Source organism: Acanthochromis polyacanthus, chromosome 12 (assembly GCF_021347895.1).
Source record: "Acanthochromis polyacanthus isolate Apoly-LR-REF ecotype Palm Island chromosome 12, KAUST_Apoly_ChrSc, whole genome shotgun sequence".
Classification (NCBI taxonomy): Eukaryota; Metazoa; Chordata; class Actinopteri; family Pomacentridae; genus Acanthochromis; species Acanthochromis polyacanthus.
Window position 1 is genome coordinate 39,536,809 of NC_067124.1, and position 23,903 is coordinate 39,560,711.

Consider the following 23,903-nt stretch of genomic DNA (forward strand, 5'->3'; position numbering starts at 1 on the left):
GGTTAAGGTTATTCTTAGCTCATGATGGAAACAAAGTCCAGTCCTTCAGTCCGACTGTCTCTGGAGTCCAATAAAAAGTGAGAACACGGCATTAAAAATGAAGGTTCTGGAGATCCTGAGGGGTTAAACAACCGGCGGTTCTGCCGTTTGTGTTCTCTGAGTTTGTTGCATCTTTCAGACCTTCAGCTGCAGCGAAGACATAAAAAATGCACCAAAGGAAAACCCGATCAATTATTTATCAGATGAGAGCTCCGTTCCTCCGTCTCAGTTCTGCAGGAGAAAAGCAGCTCCAGCAGGAATGTTTAGAGGTTTTACAAACAATCTGAGAAAGTTCTGCAAAGTTCTAGTAAAGTTTTATAGATCGTTTTCTAAATACGCCCTAAGAATATTTGGTCATAACGTAGCTGGACCTTTATGCTCCAGTGTTCTTCAGATGGTTTCCAGATGTTCATTTGTCATCACGGAGCATTGTATGAACTTTTAATAGAAGAACTGTTTCCTTAATGTTCCACCTTTAAAAGTTCTGTCATCTGAGGCCTCCATAACGTCTGGAGAACATTTTGTACGATTGTTCTGCAGAGTTCCAGTCATTTCTAGAGTTTTTATTTTTCTACTTCCCAGAATGTTCTTCTTAAAGGCAGAGAAAACGTTCTCTAAAGATGTTCTAAAAACGTTTGGCGGTTACGTTTTTGGATTGTTCTTTATAAGTAAAACTTTCTTGAGACACTAAAAGACGCTTTACGAAATCTAGAAAAACAAATGTAGAAATAATGATAGAATATAAAAATAGAACGTTCCATGAAAGCAAAATGTTCTCCAGAAATCGATGCGATGGAAGCATTTCAGGAAGACCAGTTTTAGAAGATCTTCAGAGAACCTTGTCCTGGTTTTGTTCTGGGAGCTGGGGTGAAAGTAGTTTTAAATTCTTACCGGAACTTGACCGTTCCGGCTTACTTTCACCCCATTCCGTCGATGCTAACCATTGTAAATCCTGTTGAAAGTTTTTCAGCCAATCACAAGAACGTGTGGAATTTCACGTGTAATTTATTGCTCGTCCCAGTGCAATAAATCAAGTGCACCTATTTGCTATTGGCTGCTACTGGCCATAACAATCGCTGTGTTACGGAAGTAGACACGCATGCGCACTGACGTACTGCTGAGTGAACTCCGGTCGATATCTATGGATAGCAGGCAGGCCGGGCGGCGTACCGGTGGATGAGCGGCGTACCGCCAGCAGATCTTTTCCCGGAACTGCGTTCCGCCACCAGATCTTTTGCAGTTCCGGACCGTTCCGGCTTACTTTCACCCTTGTCTGGGAGCTGGACCTTCCTCCTACAGACACAACCAGAACTTTGCAGAACTTCCTCTGAACGTTTTTAGAACAAACTGATCCCAGCTGGATAAGGTTCTCCTGCTGCTGCTCTAGAACAGACGTTTAAATGGTTCTCCGTCTGTCTGCAGGTGATGAAGGCCGTAGCGGATCAGTACCGCCTTCCTGCCCCCCATAACTGCCCCGCTGCCCTCCACTCCCTGATGCTGCAGTGCTGGCAGGCCGACCGGGGCGACCGGCTCGGCTTTGACTCTCTGCTGTCCTCTCTGGACCGGCTCATCAGACACCCGGCCTCCCTGAAGGCAGAACCGACCCGGTGAGACTCCAGAACCTCCTCCGCTGGACTCACAGCTGCTCGGTTCTGGTTCTAAACGTCTCGTTTGTCTCCAGGAGCTGCTCCCAGCCGCTGCTAAGCCCCACCCCCACCGACCTGTCGTCCGTGGCGACGGTCAGCGATTGGCTGAAGGCTCTGAGGATGGAGCGGTACCAGGACGAGTTCGACCGGGCTCACCTGGACTCACTGGACCGGGTCAGCAGGCTCACCATGGAGTGAGTATTCAGGGGTTCTTCTCTGGTCTGTTTTATCTACAGACGCTGGGATACTGTCAGAATACTCAGACGGATTTCTTTTTATCAGAACAAATCAGCAGAACATCCGAAAGCTGAATCTGTTTGGTCCAAATGATATAGCACAATATGAAGCTCAGATTTGTTTTCTAATGGAACTTTACACCAAAAATGAGTAGTTCAAGGACCATCCAAAAGTTGGAAATCTGAGGATTCTTTCTGTTTTTGTCAGTTTCTAGTTGACCTGAAAAGTTTCCGCTGTTGGTCACAGCTGAGTCAGTCACAGAAAATCAGTTTCTGTTTTATACAGAATCTAGTTTAAGTAACCAGATTATTTTGGATTTTTTTTAATGGCACATGTAGAATAAAGGAATTTTGATAGAATATCACAATATTAAGCTCAGATTTGTCCTCTAATGGAACTGTTTGCAACAAATGAGTAGTTCAAGGACCATCAGAAAGTTGGAAAGCTTAAAATTCTTTTTTGACAGTTTCTGGTTCATCTTGAATTTTCCACTGTTGGTCACAGCTGAGTCAGTCATGCAGAATCAGTTTCGGTTTTATAGAGAATTTATTTTGTGTCAACAGTTTAGAGTTTTTTTTTAAAGAACACATGTAATTTTCATGAAAAATTACAATTTTAAGTTTGGATATGTTTTTTTTCTCTAAACGCAACACATTAATGAATAATTTTGCAACCTGCTTTTTGTAAAAGAAGTTTAAATTTTGGATGGATTATGAATTACATCCTGATTTCTGTTTTGGTGTTATATTTCAATAAACTAGCTGTTCACCTCTGATATGATTTAATAATCGCCTGCAGCTGTAGTGTCGCTCATTTCACCAGACTATCAAAAATGTCAGGGGGGTTCAATAGTTTTCATGTGGCTGTAGGTCTTAAAGGACGACAGCAGAAAATCTCATAATCCTACGTGTTGTTATTAATATATTAATGCTGATTAAAACATCGTTTCTCCTGCAGAGACGTCCAGAACCTGGGCGTGAACCTGTTGGGCCACCAGAGGAAGATGACGATCGCAGCCCAGCAGCTCAAAGCCCACCTGAACCAGGGCCAGGTGGAGGTCTGAGCTCCAGAACCTCCTCCTGAACCAGGGCCAGGTGGAGGTCTGAGCTCCAGAACCTCCTCCTGAACCGGGGCCAGGTGGAGGTCTGAGGTCCAGAACCTCTTCCTGAACCGGGGCCAGGTGGAGGTCTGAGCTCCAGAACCTCCTCCTGAACCGGGGCCAGGTGGAGGTCTGAGCTCCAGAACCTCCTCCTGAACCGGGGCCAGGTGGAGGTCTGAGCTCCAGAACCTCTTCCTGAACCGGGACCAGGTGGAGGTCTGAGCTCCAGAACCTCCTCCTGAACCGGGGCCAGGTGGAGGTCTGAACTCCAGAACCTCCTCCTGAACCGGGACCAGGTGGAGGTCTGAGCTCCAGAACCTCCTGCTGTGATGGAGCATGTTTTAAAACCAAAACCAGAAGAAGAACCAGCGAAGCGACGCCACTCCAATCAACCAGGAGGCGTGAAATAGAACCGGACTCGGACTTTTTCTCGCCGAGTCGTCAGAGCGATGCACTATGGGAGCTGTGGTTCGGGTCACAGTGAGGCTGCTGAGGACGTTTCCTTCATGTTTTCACCACGTTTCACTTTATGGTCGTCTGACTCCTCCTCACCTCCAAACCTTCCGTCCTTTAAACCTCCTCTATCCTCACCGATACAAAAATATCTTTTGTTGAATATTTTAGGGAGATCTCTCCTCACAAAGAATTGCGTGAAGACAATCAAGAAGCCTCTTTTTCTGATATTTTTCCAGTTATTTGTAAAGTTCTATCACTTCCTCCAAACCTAAAGAAGCCAAATGTTGGGGGTGGTGTGTTGAGACACAAAATGACAAAAATGAGACACAAAACGACAAAAATTAGACAAAACAACAAAAATGAGACACAAAACGACAAAATGAGACACAAAATGACAAAAATGAGACACAGAACGACAAAAATGAGACAAAATGACAAAAATGAGACACAAAATGACAAAAATGAGACAAAATGACAAAAATGAGACAAAATGACAAAAATGAGACACAAAACGACAAAAATGAGACAAAATGACAAAAATGAGACACAAAACGACAAATGAGACAAAACAACAAAAATGAGACAAAACAAAAAAATGAGACACAAAACGACAAAAATAAGACACAAAATGACAAAAATGAGACACAATATGGCAACAATGACACAAAATGACAAAAATGAGACACAAAATGACAACAATGACAAAAATGAGACACAAAATGACAACAATGAGACACAAAACGACAAAAAATGAGACAAAATGACAAAAATGAGACACAAAATGACAAAAATGAGACAAAATGACAAAAACAAGATACAAAATGACAAAAACAAGACACAATATGACAAAATGAGACACAAAATGACAAAAATGAGACGAAATGACAAATGTGAGACACAAAATGACAAAAACGAGACAAAGTTATTAAAACGACAAAAGTGAGACAAAATGACAAAAATTAGACAAAGTTATTAAAACGACAAAAATGAGACGAAATGACAAAAATGAGACGAAATGACGAAAGTGAGAGACAAAATGACAAAAACAGTTATCTGTAAAGTCCTATCACTTCCTCCAAACCCAAAAAAGCCAAATGTCGGAGGCGGTGTGTTGCAGCAGCCGGCGGTGGAAGAATCAGGTCCAGAAAACGTCCAAAAACACACCGTCACTGAAGCTAGAAGACGCTGGTAGACACGGCAGCTCGAAGCTTCACCTCGGCTACCAACGTTTCCATGTCCGTCCACACGTCACCTCCTTCTGAAGCACCGAGTCATCGTGAATGTGTGGAACGGGAACGACGGACAAAATCGGATCTGATTTACACTTGAAGGAAGAGAAATGTGTGTGTGTGCGTGTGTGTGTGCGCGCGTGAGTGTGAGACTAGTGTGTCGGGCTACACACATTACTAGCTGTTTACTTGTGCGAGTGTTCACCACTGTTCCGTGATAATTGTGCAAATTTGTAAAATAAATATGATTTTATTTAAAGAACGCAGCCGTTTCTGGTTTTTCTGAATGTCGTCTCTCATTATGGGTGGATTTTATCAGATATTTTGTGGAAAAAAAATAAAATATTACAGTCAATATATGACAAAAAAAAACCTCTTAGCACATCTATAATGACTGAAAAACGCGGTCCATTAGAGGAGTCACAGGCGAGAAGTAAACAGTAGAAATACTGTCGTAAATACTAAAAATACAGCAATTGAGCTTGACATTCTGCAAAAAAAAAATACCACAAATAGAGCAATAAATACTACAAATGCTGCTGAGTGTTCAATCGAAGGACAAATACTGCAATAAATATACAAATACTGCAATTAACACTATAAATATAGTGATGAATGGTACAAATACTGCAACAACTGCTATAAATACAGCAATATGTATTAGAATTACTACAATAACTACTGCAAATACTGCTAGAAATACTACAAATACTGCATCTGCTCTGTGTCTGGGCCTGAGAACGACATATTATGATAAATACTACAAATAATGCAATTAATACTGCAATGAATGGTACAAATACTGTCAAAACTACTATAAATACTTCAATGTGTATTAGAAAGTCAATCAATAAATACTGAAAATATAGGAATAAATGCTACAAAAACTGCTATAAATACTACAAATACTGCATATGATAGATGTTCAGACCTCTGAGGACAAAATACGGCTGTAAATACTGTAATTAATGCTATAAATGCTGCAAAAACTGCTATAAATACAGCAATATGTATCAGAAGTACTACAATAAATACTGCAAATACTTACCATGTGTCACAATATTTATTAAACTTGTTGAAATTATAAAATGATATAAGATCAGACTGAAACTAACACCTTCATTCATATTTCCTGTATGCAGTAGAACCTCTAAACTTATACCCTCAGCAGTACTTTAACCTTGGTGTCCTGGTGTCACCTTCACGGAGGTAAAGATGAACTCCGGTTCTTCAGATCAGCAGCTTTGAGGAGAATCTGGGAGCAGATCTGCAGGAATCAGCATCCTGAAGCCGAGCTGCTCGTATCGCTGCAGATCTGCTCTGAGATCAGCACAAACCCGCATTAATCTGAGCAGAGGACGCATTGTGCAGCACGTCAGGCTGCAGCCGCAACGCCTCAATGTCAAACCGCAGGTCAGTGACGGAAAATGTTCAGGAACTTTAGTTTAAATCACACAAAGCTCCACATTACACACAAAACGACTGCAAAGAGACACAAATCAACCAGAAACAGACAAAAAATAATGATAAAAAGACAACAAATTTTACTCACATGGAGCAGCTTTAGCCAATTTGAGCAACTTTGACTGATACAGAACAACTTTAAATTAAAATAGAACAACTTTAACTAAGATTGAGCAACTTTAACTAACGTAGAGCAACTTTAGCTCATTTTACGGCAACATTAACTCATTTAGAGGAACTTTAGCTCCTTTAGAAGAACTTTAACATGGAGCTTTCTGTCTGACCTCAAACTTTTGACCTGTATTGTTCGCTATCTGCTCTCTGCTGGTTATTTGTCTCTCTGGTTCTCTCTGATCCGTCATAAAGTTTCTCTAATGACTGTTTTCTGCGGCGTACGACTCAAATTAACTCGACATTGTTACGTCGGTCCAGAAACACTGAACGCTGAAGCCACAGAATCGTGTTTTTATGATGTTATTGTTTCCTTATAAAGACGTGAACAGTGAGGAAACCGTCGGTCTTTCTGGCTGCGCTCCGGTAAACAGCTATTATCTCATCATCACAGCCTGCTATAGATCCTCCTGAAGCCTGTTTATCCGGCGGCTCACCGCTGCTCTCAGTCACCTTCTATAAATGGAGCTGGAAAAATACCTGCCGAGGAGCTGCAGGAGCTCACCTGAGTCAGCAGGGTGGAAATAATTCACCTGTGAGGACAGAAAGCTGCTTCAAAACGTCAAATAAAGGTGATTTTGGTGAACAAAAAGCAGCTCTGGCTTGTTGGCCTTTTTCACTAGTTTAAGAGGAGTCATAGGAGTCTTGGTGGCCTCCCTAACAAGTCTCTAGAGGAGTCATAGGAGTCTTGGTGGCCTCCCTCACTAGTCTCTAGAGGAGTCATAGGAGTCTTGGTGGCCTCCCTCACTGGTCTCTCGAGGAGTCATAGGAGTCTTGGTGCCTCCCTCACTAGTCTCTAGAGGAGTCATAGGAGTCTTGGTGGCCTCCCTCACTAGTCTCTAGAGGAGTCATAGGAGTCTTGGTGGCCTCCCTCACTGGTCTCTCGAGGAGTCATAGGAGTCTTGGTGCCTCCCTCACTAGTCTCTAGAGGAGTCATAGGAGTCTTGGTGCCTCCCTAACAAGTCTCTAGAGGAGTCATAGGAGTCTTGGTGGCCTCCCTCAATAGTCTCTAGAGGAGTCATAGGAGTCTTGGTGGCCTCCCTGACAAGTGTCTAGAGGAGTCATAGGAGTCTTGGTGCCTCCCTAACAAGTCTCTAGAGGAGTCATAGGAGTCTTGATGGCCTCCCTCACTAGTCTCTAGAGGAGTCATAGGAGTCTTGGTGGCCTCCCTCACTAGTCTCTAGAGGAGTCATAGGAGTCTTGGTGGCCTCCCTCACTAGTCTCTAGAGGAGTCAGGAGTCTTGGTGGCCTCCCTCACTAGTCTCTAGAGGAGTCATAGGAGTCTTGGTGGCCTCCCTCACTAATCTCTAGAGGAGTCATAGGAATCTTGGTGCCTCCCTAACAAGTCTCTAGAGGAGTCATAGGAGTCTTGGTGGCCTCCCTAACAAGTCTCTAGAGGAGTCATAGGAGTCTTGGTGGCCTCCCTCAATAGTCTCTAGAGGAGTCATAGGAGTCTTGGTGGCCTCCCTGACAAGTGTCTAGAGGAGTCATAGGAGTCTTGGTGGCCTCCCTCACTAGTCTCTAGAGGAGTCATAGGAGTCTTGGTGGCCTCCCTAACAAGTCTCTAGAGGAGTCATAGGAGTCTTGGTGGCCTCCCTAACAAGTCTCTAGAGGAGTCATAGGAGTCTTGGTGGCCTTGTTAGGGAGGCCTAGTCTGTGTCTTGGAACTCCTTCAGAGGTTCATAGGTCCTGGTGGTCGTACTGCATGTCCTCAATGTTCAGATTTGAGGGAAAAATACTGCAGTAAATACAAATATTATTATGAATACTACAAAAACAGCAATTAAACTAGACATTATTGCTCTATTTGTGTATTTTTTGTATTTTTCATCTGCTCTATGTTCAGACCTCTGAGGACAAAATACTGCGTCTGCATCTGAATAAAAAGCAGCTCCGGCTTTGTTTTCGGCCTCCGGAGCAGGAAAATGACGTGAGCCGGTGATCCTGCAGCCTCCAGATGTATTATTATGGGATGTAAGACGCAGCAATTACTGTAATGGCTGCTGTTGACTCTGTGAATGAAGCTGCTGGTCGTGTTTGTGGAGGTCAGACATCATCTCCAGATTTACAGTTTCACCTGGAGGAGCTTCCACCTGCAGCAAGAATCAGGTTTTATCGCTTTAGACGGCACTTTACAAACAGGTTTTTATTTCAACGCCTCAGCAGATACAGCAGCAGGACTGGTGGCGGACTCACCTGTCCACCTGTCTACCTGTCCACCTGTACAGGCTCTGAATGGAGGAATAAGTTCGGGTCAGCATGATAAAGGAGTTCCTCCAGCAGAACTTTCTCTGCGGCAGGTGAAAGTCTACCTGCTCATTACCAGTCCGTCTCACCTGTCGGCCGTCATCACCTGTCTCCTCCTCCTCCTCCTCCTCCTCCTCCTCAGGTCTCCTCCTTCTCTTCATATAAAGACACACCACAAAGATTTCACTTCTCCTCAGGACTCTAACGCTGCTGAAGGTTCTGATTTTGGTTCTGACTGTGATGACTGAGCAGGAGGTCAGGAGAGGAGCTTTTATTGTGTAAGGGTATGAAACTTCCTCTTCTTTTATTGTCTTTTAGTTAGAAAAAATATCTAATTTTTTTTTTAATAGTCAATTTTCAGGCTTAAATAATAAAAAAACCACAAACCTGTCCTGTTGGGGCATTTTTTTTAAATTTTTTTTCTTCTTTCTTCTGTTTCTCTGCTCTTAAAAAGGTTCTAATATATTTAATAATAATTTAGGAATATTTTAATTTTGGCTAATGTAATCTTTTATAATACAAAGGAAGTATTTGTATTTTTATTATAGATAATATTACATAAGGCCTAAACTTTTTTTTTTAAATCTGGTTAAAATACAAATGCTTCCTTTGTGTCTTTATTTAACATTATATTAGCTTAAATTAAAATATATAATATTAAATTGCATTTTAATTTAAAAAAATGTATATAATTTATGTTTTCTAATTGTAAAAATTGATTTTAAAAAAAATATTTAATCTACTTTATTTCTCTTTCTCTGTTCTTAAAAGATTCTAAAAAGGTTTTAAAGAAAATATTTTCATCAATTGTTGAAAGAACGTTCTAAGAATGTTTTAATTTAAGCTAATATAATGTTATATAATGATAATTTTTTATTTACATAATATTAAATTGCATTTTATGTTGAAAAACTCCACAAATTAATAAAATCCACACCTAAAGAGTTCATTTTCAGTATTAATAAAGCAGAATTTCTGTTCTTTTAGTAAAAATTCTGTGTTCTATATTTAATCTACTTTTTCTGTTTCTCAGTTCTTGAAAAGGTTCCAATAATTTTTAAAAGAAAAACATTTTAATCAGATGTTCAGACAATGTTTTAGGCGTATTTAATTTCTAATAATGTTCCTATAAAAGTAATGTAACGTTCTAACATTAAGATGATGTTCCACGATAAGAAACGAGGAATGTTCTCAAACCATTAATTATAAAATGTTTTCCAGAAGTTATCGAGAACTCAGAGGATTTTCGTAAAACGTTTCTCTTTTGTGATGTATTCATTAATAAAGGTGGAACGTTCTTTCAATGTTCTGCGGCTGTTTTTGGGATGTTATAGAACCCTACTCTACAAGACGTTCTCACAATGACACAAAGGAAGGAGGTTCCTCTGATGTGATCTATTCACAAAGGTGGAACATTTGGAATGAAATGTTCTAAAAATGTTTTTAGGATGTTACTAAAGGAAAACAATACAGATCATTCTTCTATAACAAAGGACAAATGTTCTCAAAGCAACATTTAAAGAATGTTTTCTTCATGTTATCAACACCCAGATGATTTTTATTTAAATGTTTCTGTAACAAGATCTATAAATTAACAAAGGTGGAACGTTCTTTCAGTGTTCTGTGGCTGTTTTGGGATGTTCCAGAACCCTGTTCTATAAGACCTTCTCACAATGCTACAGAGGAAGGAGGCTCTCAGTTAACGGCAGAACATCTCACCATCATAGAACATTATTATAAAGCTTTCCATGATGGGAACGTTCTGTTTTCAAGACGTTCTAAAGACCTCAGATGACAGAATGTATATTATCAAAGATGGAACGTTCTACCTGCAATGTTCTGAGCTCATTTTAGAACCGTCTCCTACAAAACATTCTCATGATGTTCCATGAGAAGGAACGTTCTCAAACCAACATTCAAAAAATGTTCTGCAGATGTTCTTGAGGTGATGTTTTGCAGCGTTCCTGCAGCGTTATTTATCAAGGTGGAACATTTAGCCTTTCTTCTGAGAGAACATGTTACAGGACGTTCTTCCATGTTCTCAACACAACATTAAAAAATACATTTTCAAGATGTTCCTCAGACCTCAGATGACAGAAACATATTCTCATTCTGCAATATATTAGCAAGAGGTGGAACATTCTGTTCACAGTGAGGACGTTGTTGAGAGAACACATTATAGAACCTGTAAAATGTTCCACAGCATTCAGTGATGACAATGGAAGGATGTTCTCAAACCAGAACTTTAGAGAATAACAGTCTAACAATGTTCTCACCAATAATTTTTAGAATGTCTTCAGTCATCCTACCTGTAAGAAGAACATTCTGGTAACTAAGAGACAGCTAGAAAACACTTGTAGAACCTTGCAGAATCTTCCCAGAACATCTCTACCTGGCTAACCGTCCCGTTTCCCTCCTGCAGTAGAACATCTGGAGTCCATGTCTCCGTCATTGGCCAGATCGGCTCCCAGCGAGCTCAACCATTGGTGGAGCCAGCTGAGGTTCCGCCTCCAGAACAAGAAAGGATGGAACGAGATGCTGGACGAGACGTTTCTGCTCCACACCAAGAAGTAACTAAGTCTGGTTCCACGTGTTCTAACAGCAAATAAAAACATGTTTAAATGAGTAAAATCTGATGTTTCTTGTCTGTTCCTCAGTATAAACGACATTCCTCTGTTCTACGCTGCCAAGAACAACAGCGTCGGCTGCATCAGGAAGCTGCTGAGCTGTGCTTCGACCAACATCTTTGAGAGAGGTAACACCAGAGTTTTAGTCTAACTGTAGCATTTAACTCACTGTGGATCATTTTAACGATGGATGGATGGATGGATGGATGGATGGATGGATGGATGGATGGATGGTAGATAGATAGATGGGTGGGTGGATGGATGGATGGATGGATGGATGGATGGACGGATGGATGATGGATGGATGGTAGATAGATAGATGGGTGGGTGGATGATGGATGGATGATGGATGGATGGATGGATGGATGGATGGATGGATGGATGGTAGATAGATAGATGGATGGATGGATGGATGGATGGACGGATGGATGATGGATGGATGGTAGATAGATAGATGGGTGGGTGGATGATGGATGGATGATGGATGGATGGATGGATGGATGGATGGACGGTAGATAGATAGATGGGTGGATGGATGGATGGATGGATGATGGATGGATGGATGGATGGACGGACGGACGGATAGATAGAGAGATGGATAGATAGATAGATGGATGATAGATGGAATGTTCTTTATAAGACGTTACAGAACGTTCTATAACAAACAATGAATGTTCTTAAACCAACATTTAAAAAACGTTTTCCAGATGTTATCGTTCCTGTAATGTGATCTATTAACAAAGGCGGAACATTCTGCCTGCAATGTTCTAAAGACGTTTTGAAGGGAAGCTAGCTTTTGCAGCCACCTAAAGGTTTTGTTATTCAGAGAACATGTTGTTGCTTTAGTGAGTCTGTTGCACGGTCTCGATGCGTCTTCGTCTCGTTCAGGTGCCCTCGGAGAAACGGCGCTCCATGTGGCTGTGATGAGCGACAACGTGGACGCTGCTGTGGCTCTGATGGACGGAGCTCCTGAGCTCATCAACGAACCCATGACCTCCGAGCTGTTCCAAGGTTCACAGACACACACTCACGTAAAAACACACAAAAACACAACATGAAGCCTGAATCTTAACATACAGCGCCGGGATAAAGTATTTGCCCCTTTCTCAAATTCTTATTTTTTTAAAATACTTCTCCCACTTTAATGTTTAAGATCATCAAACAAATGTAAATATCAGACAAAGATAACCAAAGTAAACACAAAATGCAGTTTTTTAATGGTGATCTCCAAACTTACCTGGTCCTGTGTGAAAAAGTAATTACCCCCTTGTTAAATCATGAACTATGGCTAATCACATTCTTTGAACTTCAATTACACCCAAGCCTGATTGCCTCCAGACCTGTTGAGTCCAGAAATCACTTAGAACCTATTTGGTCGTAGTGTGATGTTCTTTAATTATTTAGATGTAAATTAATCTTTTTTATTTTACTAAATACTATCCGCAGCTTCAAAAAAATTGGTCAAATCTGTAAAATAACAAATCATTTCGACACTTACAGGGTATTTTTTACAGTGTAGAGAGCATAATATTTACAAATGCATCTAATCAGGTGTGACTCCTTTACACATCGCTGTGGCCAATCAGAACATAAACCTGGTCTACCACCTGATTGGTCGAGGAGGTGACGTGGCCACGCCCAGAGTCACCGGGTTGTACTTCAGGAAGCGGATTGGAGGTCTTCTGTACTGCGGTGAGTCGGCCTGTTCTGGATGGAAACGAGGATATAGAACCACAAACTTACTCTAATAAAAATAAATAAATGTAAATATGACTGAGAACAAATCTACGTTTGGTCCTCAGGTGAACACATCCTGTCATTTGCTGCCTGCGCTGGAAACGAGGACATCATCTCCATGGTGATCGATGCTGGAGCCAGCACCAGGATCCAGGACTACAGAGGTATGGACCCTCCAGTAAAACCAGTGAAAATAATGTAAAAAAAAATCTGTACCAGAATATTTTTTAGCTAATTTAAATACAATAAAAGTGTATGTAATAAACAAACCATTAGCTGGTTCGTCTGGAGTCCGGCACATCCTAAGGTTATCAGTACTGAATACATGTTCTGGTTTCTTCTCTCCAAGGCAACAGTCTGCTCCACATCCTGGTCCTGCAGCCCAACAAGACCATCGCCTGCCAGGCCATAGACCTGATCCTGAACCGGGATGCGGAGCTGGACCAGCCGGTGCCGCTGGACATGGTACCCAATTACCGAGGCCTGACTCCCCTGAAGCTGGCGGCTAAGGAGGGGAACCTGGTGGTGAGTGGAGAACATGGACCTGGACCAGACCGATCAGAACTTCAGATCTGGACCAGACTGACCAGTACTGATCCATCTCCTCCTCCAGGCCTTCCAGCACCTGGTGAACAAGCGGCGGGTGGTCCAGTGGAGTCTGGGTCCTCTGAGCTCTCAGCTGTTCGACCTGACGGAGATCGACTCGTGGGCCGACAGCTTGTCGGTGCTGGAGCTGATCGTTGGAAGCCACCAGAGAGAGGTTCGGTTCAGAAACACAGATTTATTCTGGTTCTAATGAAGAACAAAGTTAAACTGGGTTCTTCTCCTCAGGCCAGAAGGATCCTGGAAGTGACTCCAGTCAGGCAGCTGGTCAGTCTGAAGTGGAACCTCTACGGAAAACATTACTTCAGGTAAACTAAAATAGATCTCATCTCTTCTCATCTCATCTTATTTCATCTCATTTTATCTTATCTCATCTCATTTCATTTTATCTCATCTCTTATCATCTCAATCTGTTGTATCTTATCTCTTCTTATTTCATCTTCTCTTATCTTATATCTTCTTCTCTCATCTCGTCTCATCTCACCTCATCTCATCTCATTTTATCTCTTCTCATCTCATCTTCTCATATAATCTCTTCTCATTTAATCCCATCTCTTCTCATCTCATCTTCTTTTATCTTATATCTTATTCTGTCATCTAATCTTATCTAATTTCATTTCTTCTCATCTAATTTCATTTTGTCTTACCTTATCTCTTCTCATCTCATCTCCTCTCTTCTTATCTCATCTAATCTTATCTTGTCTTATCTTATCTTATCATTGTATTTATCTATTTGTCTATGTGTTTATCTTCAGGCTGCTGCTGCTGCTCTACCTGCTCTACATCGGGACCTTCACCCTCTGTTGTGTGTTTCGACCCATAAAAGACACTCCAGACAACTACACAACATCTGACATGGACAAAACCATTCGGGTCCAGAAGAACCTCAGCGTGAGTCCAAACCAGAACCAGAACCAGAGCCATAATATTCACCATGAGCCAGAGTTTAAACAAAGAATACTGTCAAATTCTAAATTGTATCTCACCTGTTCTCATCTTATCTCATCTCTTCTCATTTCTCCTCATCTTTTCTAATGTTATCTCATCTCATGTCATCATATCTCATCATCTCATCTCAATTGTTCTCATCTCTTCTTGTCTCATCTCATCTCTTCCCAGCTAATCTTATCTCATCTTTTCTCATCATCTCTTCTCATGTCATATTATGTTATCTTATCAAATATCATCTCTTCTTTTCTCATCTCATTTCTTCCCAACTTATCTTATCTCATCTCTTCTCATCTCATTTGTTCTCAGCTCTTCTCTTTCCATCTCATCTAATCTCATCTCATCTCATCTTATCTCATTTCATCTCAACTCTTCTTATGTCATCTCGTTTTACCTCATCTCATGTCTGCTTATCGCTTCTTATCTCATCTCATCTCATCAGGAGAGTTACGTGACGTATGAGGACAGTCTGCGGTTGGCTGGAGAGGTCATTAGTGTTCTGGGCGCTCTGCTCATCCTGCTGCTGGAGGTCAGTTTATTAAATACATCATTTATATTTATTAAATACTATATTATTATTATATGACAGTGTGTTTCAGTAATACCTCCGCCTCCATCAGATCCCCGACATCCTGAGGGTTGGAGCGAGGAGGTACTTTGGTCAGACGGCGCTGGGAGGTCCGTTCCACGTTATTCTGTGAGTTTTAACACTCTGAGGTTTAAAATGAAGAAGAATGTTGGAGCTGCTGATTCCAGGATCAGAATGTTTTTAACTCTTATTAACTCTGGTCTGTCTGATCCAGGATCAGCTACGCCTGCCTGGTGGTTCTGCTGCTGGTCTTCAGGGTTTGTGGTGTTCAGGGTGAAGCTGAGGTCATGGCGGTCTGTCTGGTCCTTGGCTGGTGTAACGTCATGTTCTTCGCCCGAGGATTTGAGATGCTCGGACCGTATGTCATCATGATACAGAAGGTAGGAAGCAGCAGGCGGTAAAAAAAAGCAGTATTCAGTTCCGTCCACACAGCTGTTTGTGCGTTTGTGTTTTTACATTTATGGTTTCTGGTTTCTGAGGTTTCTCTATTTGTGTTTTCACTCTGACCTACTTTGTCTCGTTTCCTCCAGATTATTTTTGGAGATCTGACAAAGTTCATGTGGCTCAGTTTCATCGTGCTCATCGGTTTTTCCACCTGTGAGTATCTTCTGGTCAGCACGAAGTTCTTTCTATTCTAGATGGTTTTCTGTTCCCGTTACCTTTTATTTTGGTCCTCCAGCGCTGTGGATGATCTACATGACCCAGGAACCGGACTCCATCCCGTCCTACCGCTCCTTCCCCATCACGCTGTTCTCCCAGTTCGAGCTGAGCGTGGGCCTCATCGACCTGCCAGTGGACCACACCTTCACCACGCCGCCCATCGTCCACGTGCTGCATGTCGCCTTCTCCGTGGTTTCCTACATCCTGCTGCTCAACCTGCTCATCGCCATGATGAGCGACACCCACTGGAGGGTGGCTCAGGAGAGGGACGAGCTCTGGAGGACTCAGGTAACACACCTTTATGCACCTGTACATACCTGTATGCACCTTTATACACCTTTAAATACATCTCTAAATACACTTTTATAGACCTATGAATGCACCCTCATACACCTTCAAAGACCTTTGAATACACCTGGATACACCTTGAGAGACCTTTATACACCTGTTTACACCTTTATACACCTGTATATACCTTTAAATACACCATTGTACACCTTCATAAACCTTTAAATACATTTTTAAAAACACCTTTATACACCTTTATGCACCTTTACTGACCTGCTGCTACAGTCACATGTGGAGTCCCTCAAGGTTCCATCTGAGGGCCCATTTTGTCTTTTTGTTTGTGGTCTTATTTTACTGTTTTATGTCATTTTTGTGTCATGTTTGTCATTCTGTACCTCACTTTGGTTGTCTTGTGTTTTGCTTTAGTTGTTTTGTGTCCCATTTTCTTTGTTTTTTTTGTTGTGTCTCATTTTGTCTCGTTTGTGTAATTTGTGTTTCATTTGGCTTGTCTTGTGTCTTGTTTTTCTTGTTCAATATCTTTATGCATTTCGTTTTATTTTCACAAAGTTATTTGATCTGTATTGATTCTGTCTTGCTTTTTCTGCTCATATTTTTGTTGCTGTCTGTCTTATAAACTCTTTAGCAGCTCTCTGGTTGACTCATTTTGTAACAAAATGTGCTGCAGACCTAATTAAAGTCAGTTCCTTCTGTATCGCTGATGTTCAGGTTGTGGCCACGACTCTGATGCTGGAGAGGAGGCTTCCTCGCTGCCTCTGGCCTCGACTGGGCGTCTGTGGGCTGAACTACGGTCTGAAGGAACGCTGGTACCTGAGGTAGTAAATACTGCAGTAATATATACTACACTAATAAATACTGCAAGAAAAATTTCAAAAAAGCTGGAGCAGGAACCTGGAAAAATACAACGAAACTATCTCAAATTCACATGATGAGGCCAAGACTAAAGCTGAAGTATTCACCACCCAGCTGGAATTTATCTGTTCTAATAATGTTCTAACAATGTCCTAATGATGTTCTGCTTATAATGGAAGTTCTCTTTTATTTCCCAGACTTAAACGCGGGTTGACAACAGAAGTTCTAAAAATGTTTTGTGCTACTGTTGCTAAGGACCATTGTGCATGTAGTTATATTTAATTTGAGCCGGAAATATTTAGCATTTTAGCCTAAAAAAATGACTTTAAAAAAATAAAATCACCTCAGCATCTATTTTCCAGAAAGTTAACCGTGTGTAGTTTAAAGTTGTAGCTTTAATATGTATCATGGTGAAGTAAAGGAGTGTTTGATGTCAGGTTTCTTGAATTTAATCTCAAATAAGTGAATTATTCGGGTAAATGCCCAACATAAATAACACTAGATCACAGGTGTCCAACATGAGGCACGTGGTCCAAAAGTGGTCCTCCAGAGGGTCCAATCCGGCCCTCAAAGGGTAAAAATTACAGAGAAGACATTAACTACAGATTGTAAATTAGTAAAACTAGAAATAATTTCTAGACCATGACAAGTTGTTTTGATCATAAAGTAAAATACTAGATTGTTCTTTGTTCTTTTGTCGTTTTGTGTCTCATTTTTGCGATAGTTTCTTTTTTCTTGTCTGACTTTTTTATTTTGTGTTTCCTTTTTGTCTTGCTTCTCTTCTTTGTCTTATTTTTGTCATTTTCTGTTTTGCTTTATTCGTTGTTTAGCGAATCGTTTTTGTTTTGTTTCTTTTTTGTCATTTTTCTTCTTGTTTTTGTCGTTTGTTCATTTTTTTGTCGCTTTGTAATTGTTTGTCAAATTTTTTGTCTCTTTTTTGTTTTGTTTCGTGTCATTTGTCTCATTTTTTGTCATTTTATTTCTTGTTTTTGTCGTTTTGGGTCTCGTTTTGTAATATTTTGTCTCATTTTTGTCGTCCTTTTGTCCCACTTGTCGTTTGTCTTATCTGTGCAGGGTGGAGGACAGGAACGACCCGATGATGCAGAAGATGCGACGCTACATCAAGGCGTTCTCCAGGGAGGATGAGAAGGATGGAGCTGAGAAGTCGAACACGACGAAGGAAGGAGCGAAGCTGCGACCCAAAGCCGGAGGACCTAACAACCGGAGGGCGATGGCGGGCTGGGAGATGATCCGAAACAGTGCTCTGGGTCTGGAGGTGGAGCAGGAGGAGCCGGAGGAGGACCAGGACATCAGATACGTGTAGAGGAGGTTCTGATGGACGTTCTGGAGGAGGAGGCTCTAATGGAGACTCTGATGGAGGCTCTGGAGGACATCTGGTGGAGCTTCCAGAGGAGGTTCTGGAGGAGGCTCAGAGAAACGAGGACTGATTGTGACGGTGCAATTCTTCCTGCAGTATTATTCCGCTTTAGAACAGAGTGTGTTATTTTTCTAGCGCTGTGAATTCCTGTAGAAATGAAGTGAAACGTAGATTTTTATCATCTAGCGGATGAAAACTTTTATATGAGAATAAAACTTATTGTTGAAACTTTACTGGACTTCATTTGTTGAACAGCAGAAAAGTGAATCAAGCAGGATGTGGAGGTTGATTATCTGAAAACACCGGAGATCTCAAATATCTCTGATCAACTGTCTGGAAATATGAATAATTAAGATGGAATCTGGGACATTTTAGATTCAGATTTAGTTTTTTTTTTCCTCAGGTTTATTCTGTCATTAAATCTGTTTGAACAACAATATCTGAGGAACTATTAAAGATAAAAACTTGAAGTTTTCTCTCTTATTTCTCATAATGATTCAGAATCTGGAATATTGGATGAATTCAAGCATTAATGCATCAATTTTAATAAGTGTAAAAGGTTCAGTTTGTTCCTCCAGCTGAGAAAACAGGTCTGAAAATCAAAAATATGTCCACATTTTTAAAATTATAAAAATATATTTGTTTATTTGTGGTCTTTGTGTTTCTGGGTGGAGGCTGAATTAGTGAGGATGACTCCTGTCATCTCTAAGCTCTGTTATATCTTTAATTCACTGAGACAGTCATTTATTTTGTTTACATTTAGTTAAAGGGCTAAAATGGGGGTTTTAGCTTAAAGACGTTTAAGTTCATGTGTTTCAACTGTTTGACAGTTACTTCTACTAACCACTAGGTGGCAGTGCGCCTCTGTTGATCTTTTGAGATTACAGCTCTATCTGCCCAAAAGCAGTGTGGTAAAGGTGATGTATTATACACCCGAGAATGTAAAGGAACTAAATGGAAGGAACAGAAGAGGACTCCATGCTATCCTGTTTTAATGCGTTTTGTTCAGAAGTGAAGTGAACAGAAAGACCAGAGCGATGTCTGGTCATCCTTTTAGAAGTTACAGCTGTTCCCACAAGCTCCTCACACATCTTTACCTGCACATGAGGACAATCACTCCTGCCAGGGATGTTTGTCAGTATTATAAAAAGATGGTGACCTGTCAGAAACCATCATACAGAGTCAGCTTAAATAATGTTTGCACACATCAGGAAAAGAAAAACTAGCATAAATATTTCAATACTAAATGTATTCAGACATCACCAGATTAATAAAAGCTATCTTTGACCTCAACAATTACAAGAGGAGGCCACTGGCTTCCAGACGTTTCTGTTGTTGCTGACGTCACCTGTTGATGCTCCATTCATGAGGGTAGCGCCATCTGCTGGGAAAACATCGTACAACAGGACACAGACTTATCGAGATTTGAACAAACTTAGAAAGAGGTTTCTACATGTATAGAAGTACTGACACAAATGAAATATTTATCAAAGTTTTTCTTTTCCTGATGTGTGTGTTCATTATTTTGGCTGACTCTGTGAACTTAATGAGAACTAAACTGTCTTTTAATTGTTGCTCTGAAAGCTTCTTCAGTGAAACCCGGCTGGTGTTCTGCTTTAAACAAGCTGCTGCTGAGGTCTGTGTTTTTAGCTTTGACTCCACAGTTTCTGAATGAGCTGATAGTTTTATTTTTACTGATAAATGTGGACGTTATAACTGATGGTAACATTTACTGATCATAGAATCTGCATGACATCATAACAGTCTATCATTCTGACCACTCTAATACTGTGTTGGTCCCTTCATGCTGCTAAAACTCCTCTGACCCAGTGCTTCATCAGGACCTCCTGTGGGTTCCAGGGTGGGTCCTACCTAGACCACTCTGATCCTGGACCATCCCACAGAAGCTCCATCAGATCTGGATGTGGAACAGCTGAGCTCTGTCGTGTTCCTCAGACCACTCCTGAGCAGCTTTAGTTTGTCCCACTGAGGGACATCAAGGACTGCTGTTTCCATGGAGACTAGGGGGTTGTTTGTCCTGCAGTGTTTAGGTGGTGGTACATGTCAAACATCCACATGAACGTCAAGGTTCACAGCAGAACGTTGCATTAGAACAGATGCTGGATGATGTTGCCTTCAGCTGTCAGAGGTCAGAATGTTGTGGCTGATGGTGGATCTTCTGCCTTTACTCTGACATCAGAGTTATACAAAGTGTAGCATGTGTGCAATGCAGAAGAGATTTACTTTATTGGATGCAGTTTTAGTGGTTCCATCAGAGAAAGTCATATCCATGTACAGATTTTTATTCATTCCAGGGCTGGTTCAGTAAAGATTAGAATAACTACATCAGATAATTCTTTGTCTTAGTTTGAATTTAGCAGACTGAGATGGTTGAGGAGGTTTGCAGTTCTTTTCATTTTAGCAAAACATGTTAGAATAGAAGATCTTTCTTGTAATTGTACATGAAATTATCTCCAAACCAGCAAAGTGCATCAGTCTGAGGTGTGTACAAATAGATAAGTAAAGAAAAATGCTTCTAAAGCCGATAATAAACAGAATATTTAGAGGGAATATTCTAGAAAGGAGAGAAAACCTCCGTTCTCACTCCTCTCAGGATAAACTGTCATTAAAACTGACTTTAAATCTAGCTTCAGCACCAGATAAAAACATTTACTTTGACCACTGATGTAGTCCAGTTTTAATAAAGTTCATGCTGCTTTTATAAAATGATGAAAGTGAATAAACTGTATTCCTGTGATCTGTGTTTGATTTCTCCTGTCATCCAGATGTTCAGAGGAGCTGATGCCACATCTGGTCCAGCTGATGGAAGGCCTTGAAGTTCTCTGACTGAAGATGGTCCTCTGACTGGATTTAAGGTTCAGATGCTCAGGAACAAACTCCACCAATGAGCCAACAGGGAAGCTTTAGCTTTATTAAAAGTTGCTGTGAAGGTTTCGCTGTTTTTCTCTGTGAATGCAACGTGCTGCAGCTGAACCTTGAACTAGAATTTAGAAGTCAATCCTTTAGTTGCATTAATAACCTCATAACATTCTAATTCTGATTCCAGTCTTGGTTGGAAATAGAATCTCTGTATTGATTCTGCTAAAAACTGAATTTCACAGCATGTTGGATCAGAACCAGCAGATTAAACTGTGATGGTGTTGGATTGTCAGACCGTAATGTTGGATCAGAACCAGGCGTAAACTAACCGTGATGTCGAGAAAATGAAACCTGGATTTTGCTACTTCCTGGTCGCCGTTTTGGATTTTTTGGAGCCAGTGACGTAAAAAGCGTCAAACAGACTGGACCGGAGAGCAACTAGGGGCAGGATTGGCTGAGGACTCTCTTATCCCGCCCACATTTTACCGCAGAGGCTTCTGTTGCTGTCAATCAAGTATAGCCACGCCCCCTGGCTCCTCCAACTTTAACGATTTATTTAAAATTCAGTATTGATTTGTTTTAAGATCGGCCACCTGATCTCTCATTTTGACCATGAAAACTAACGGGGAAAAAATCCTGAGCTGTAGAAAATCAGTCTATCACATTTTATTTTTTCCAAAAATGAATTGGGGTCTATGGAGCAAAAGCTTTTTGGAGCCAACCCTAGTGGACGGCGGGATATTGCAAGTTTTTGACACTTCCGGGTTGGCTTCAATTCTGGAGCCAGATGCTACGTCCACTATATATACAGTCTATGATCAGAAGCAGCAGATAAACTGTGCTGGTGTTGGACCGTCAGAGCGTAATGTTGGATCTTTTCTGTCTCACCTCAGTCTGACATTCAGATCCAGTTGACGGTGATCCATGCTGTGGAAGTCTCACATCTCCTCATTTAACTCCACTGTTTATTCACCAACACTTTATTTCATAACGTTCCATCTAGTTTTTATGAGGAATGTGACGTTTTAATTTCTCTGTGAATAACTGCAGTCTGATGAACAGCTGTAACTGTAACATCTGTCCTGATATTGATCATGAAGTATTGATCAGAATACTGAAGTTTACATTCAAATCTTTACTTTTGTTGTGAACTTTGATAAGAAGCAGAAACTTTAGCGTTGCCATGGATACATGAGTGCTAAATTCAGTCCATGTTTCATTATGGGATGCAGTCCAGCAGATGAGTTTGTTTTTACTGACAGCTACCATTCAGTCTGAGATATTAAGGATAAATAAATGTGCATAATGTGGAAGTTAACAGATTCTATTTATATTTATTCCTACAGCCAGAATGAGGAGGAATTTAGTCTCACAATCACAGACAATAAATCTGATCTGAAAGTCGAGTTTTTGTTGTTTATCAGCACAATACAAAAAGATTCATGTCAGAAATATTCCAGTAAAGACTCTAGAGCAGGGGTCGGCAACCCGCGGCTCCGGAGCCGCATGCGGCTCTTTCAGCCCTCTGTCGTGCCTCCCTGTAACTTTGGAAAATACATTATTCTGCCTTTCAGGCGCGTTTCAATGCATTTTAATATAGAGAATTTTATTGTGAAATTACCGCTCTTACTTTGACGTGTCACTCCACCGGATGTGCTGTGCCTGTGCATGAGAGCGCAAAGCTGATGCAAAAAGAGAACACGGAGCTTCCGATTCCCACACGTTTCATGCCTTTTTTAAAAATTTTACTCCTGGAGAAGCAACGCCTGTAGTTTCACATCGTTTTGTACTCAAGAATGGCAAGCCTGTATATTAAAGCTCCACTCCAAGAAAGACACGTCTTTGAGTCAAAAGTACTCATGATAGGATAATACACGTTACTCACAAGAACTCGGCAGCAGGTCAGAGAGTCAGAGGAGTGTCGTCTTGGAAAACAGGGCAGCGACTTACCGGAGAAAAGTTATTAGCTTAAGATAAATAGATTTTACAAGTTAAATAGGCATTCGCAAAATATTGATTTCCAGCTAACATTATGTAACATATGAGGTCCAGGAGCAAAAATGACATTAACCAAGTAAGATAAATATTAGTGGAAGGACACAATTAAAAATGAATCTATCTAATTAGAGGCTTTGCAATTAAGTAATCGCGACTGATTAACAAGGGCATAGAGGTAAGAAAAAAAACGATATATGCAGTGTTGTCTTCATTTTAAATGCCAAAAGGATTTTGCGGCTCTCGGTGTTTTCTTTTCTGTGGGAAACGGGTCGAAATGGCTCTTTGAGTGTTAAAGGTTGCCGACCCCTGCTCTAGAATATCAGGATTTATGTAAATTTACCTCAATAATATGAATGTTCAGGTTCAGACTGTGCAGTGATATTTTATGAGTTTATCTGATTAAAATATAAATAAACTGAACTAATCTGGATTTATTTAAGCGAGACTCTACAATATTATTTGACACAAATCTATCTAAATCAGCATTTACTGGACTGATTTAAATATTCAAATCCCTCCTTTCTAATCCTCTGATGTGATTGAAGGAACTTCTGCAGAGTCCTGGTTCCAGAACATGATGACAGAATTACAGACAAACTTTAACAGAAGCTGCCATGGCCGTAGCCAGGTATGAGGTCAGCGAGGTCCGGACCTCACCTATTTTTTCCGAGTTTTTTTTTTTCGCCAAACATGCCCAACTGAATAAAACATAAACTCATAAAAACTTGAAACTTCTC

At 40.8% G+C, this 23,903-nt stretch overlaps 2 protein-coding genes across 2 annotated transcripts in view; both read left to right on the forward strand.

Moving 5' to 3' along the window:
* The window catches only part of ephb6 (eph receptor B6), a 76,520-nt gene extending 71,552 nt beyond the window's left edge, over nucleotides 1-4,968 (forward strand). The window contains 5 exon segments of the mRNA XM_051956704.1: nucleotides 1,462-1,646; nucleotides 1,721-1,879; nucleotides 2,880-2,973; nucleotides 3,017-3,059; nucleotides 3,103-4,968. Coding sequence (XP_051812664.1) covers nucleotides 1,462-1,646; nucleotides 1,721-1,879; nucleotides 2,880-2,973; nucleotides 3,017-3,028 — 450 coding nt within the window. The 3' untranslated portion in view covers nucleotides 3,029-3,059; nucleotides 3,103-4,968.
* Nucleotides 4,969-9,622: 4,654 nt separating this feature from the next.
* Nucleotides 9,623-18,521, forward strand: trpv6 (transient receptor potential cation channel, subfamily V, member 6). The gene is made up of 16 exons (XM_022201134.2): nucleotides 9,623-11,158; nucleotides 11,246-11,343; nucleotides 12,104-12,226; nucleotides 12,767-12,907; nucleotides 13,018-13,116; nucleotides 13,302-13,477; nucleotides 13,566-13,712; nucleotides 13,784-13,863; nucleotides 14,311-14,446; nucleotides 14,946-15,032; nucleotides 15,124-15,200; nucleotides 15,307-15,472; nucleotides 15,623-15,689; nucleotides 15,772-16,040; nucleotides 16,767-16,873; nucleotides 17,985-18,521. The coding sequence occupies exons 1-16, from the start codon at nucleotides 11,028-11,030 to the stop codon at nucleotides 18,232-18,234; spliced, it is 2,154 nt and encodes a 717-aa protein (XP_022056826.2). The 5' UTR covers nucleotides 9,623-11,027; the 3' UTR covers nucleotides 18,235-18,521.
* The last annotated feature ends 5,382 nt before the right edge of the window (nucleotides 18,522-23,903 follow it).